This window comes from Plasmopara halstedii, assembly GCF_900000015.1.
Source record: "Plasmopara halstedii genome assembly, contig: Scaffold_816, whole genome shotgun sequence".
Lineage (NCBI taxonomy): Eukaryota > Oomycota > Peronosporomycetes > Peronosporales > Peronosporaceae > Plasmopara > Plasmopara halstedii.
In genome coordinates this window covers 1374547-1375853 of record NW_020187732.1, presented here as the reverse complement: position 1 = coordinate 1375853, position 1307 = coordinate 1374547, and the positions used below count along the sequence as shown (strand labels likewise).

Sequence of the window (1307 nt, the reverse complement as noted above, 5' to 3'; positions counted from 1 at the left end):
AGTCGTCGTATTGAGTCTTTAATGACTCGAAAAGGTCCAGTTTCTTGGGAGATAACTTTATGTTCCATAAGTCAATATACGCGACGAAAGCCTTAAGTAGCGAACCATCGCGTATTGCTTCTTCATGCGGATTATTCAACAGTTTTTCGACCAAGTCTTCTGCGAGTTTGCCCTGATTTTTCCATTCCATAAGTTGAACACGGTTTTTGTCTGGTGAATACGTAGCAAATGCCTCGGTCAACAACGAATCTGGTGGCGTATGTTCGTCAGATTTCATCTCTTCAGAGACTGGGATTTTGTGCTCAACCACCAGCTGATGAGAATTCTCGATTGGTTGAGCCGCAACGACCTCCATTCCGCTCTTATCTTGACTCGTAATGCTGCTGCTAATCTCTTTTGTACTTATATTGGTCATGTCGAGAGCTTTCTCATCGCCGTAAATTTAATGGTTTATTTGTGTTCGATCACCAACTTCACCAAACGAGTAATGTCGAAAGTCTCGAGACATTTCAATACTTCATCTTGATCAATGACTTGTGCGTGCTCCAAGTTTTCATTGTGTTCTATTAAAAACGCCAACCCGTCATTGTATTGTTTCTGCGACAAAGTTTGATCGTGCAAAGCAGTTGAAGATGACGGAATCCCCATTTTACCATCCCGTACGAAGTGCTGACTGTATTTCGAGAACTTTGTGCGTATCATCTCTAAAAGCATCTCATAGCTTTCTTTGCCTGCTGCGAGCTATCCTCAATGCCATCAATGAGAGGAAGCATTTCTGCAATTTTGCTTACTCCTGTTTCGCCACCTCGTGATTCGAGTAATTTCTCGTCGACATTGGCAGAGGGAGCTCGCACGAAAATCTTTGTTGCATTTCTCTTCGTGATAGGCTTGAGCTCTTCGTCGGACGGTGTAAACAACGGCTGTGCTGGTAAAGCAGTAGAGCGAGTCACTAATAGTGCCGTCGTGGTCAATAGTATGTACACGCTAGGGGCACGCATGGAGAGACTTACAAATGATTACGAACGTTTCTAAGGATATTTCAAAAATGTAGACTGAGGACATTATAGGTGAAGAAGATTTGAATGAACATCAATCTTAAATGTACGGATGTGACGTGCGCGTTTGACCCTTTTATTTTATATCTTAGTAGTAATCGTAAGAGTTGTTGAGTATTAATGAAACATATTAATAGTTTATTTTCTGCTACACGAGGATTTACGAGAAATTGTATGTTTACGATCTTCGTGAAAGATGGACACATTGAGCTTCTGACGGCTCAAAACCTGATCGGAATCGTGCTTTTTAGA

At 41.6% G+C, this 1307-nt stretch overlaps 1 protein-coding gene across 1 annotated transcript in view; it reads right to left on the bottom strand.

Moving 5' to 3' along the window:
- Positions 1-450: 450 nt before the first annotated feature.
- PHALS_14214 (hypothetical protein L916_07850) overlaps positions 451-1307 on the bottom strand; it is a gene marked incomplete at both ends in the record, with an annotated part of 1821 nt that continues 964 nt past the window's right edge. The window contains 2 exons of the mRNA XM_024729981.1: positions 451-741; positions 792-925. Coding sequence (XP_024580304.1) covers positions 451-741; positions 792-925 — 425 coding nt within the window. The remainder of the gene's footprint in view (positions 742-791; positions 926-1307) is intronic.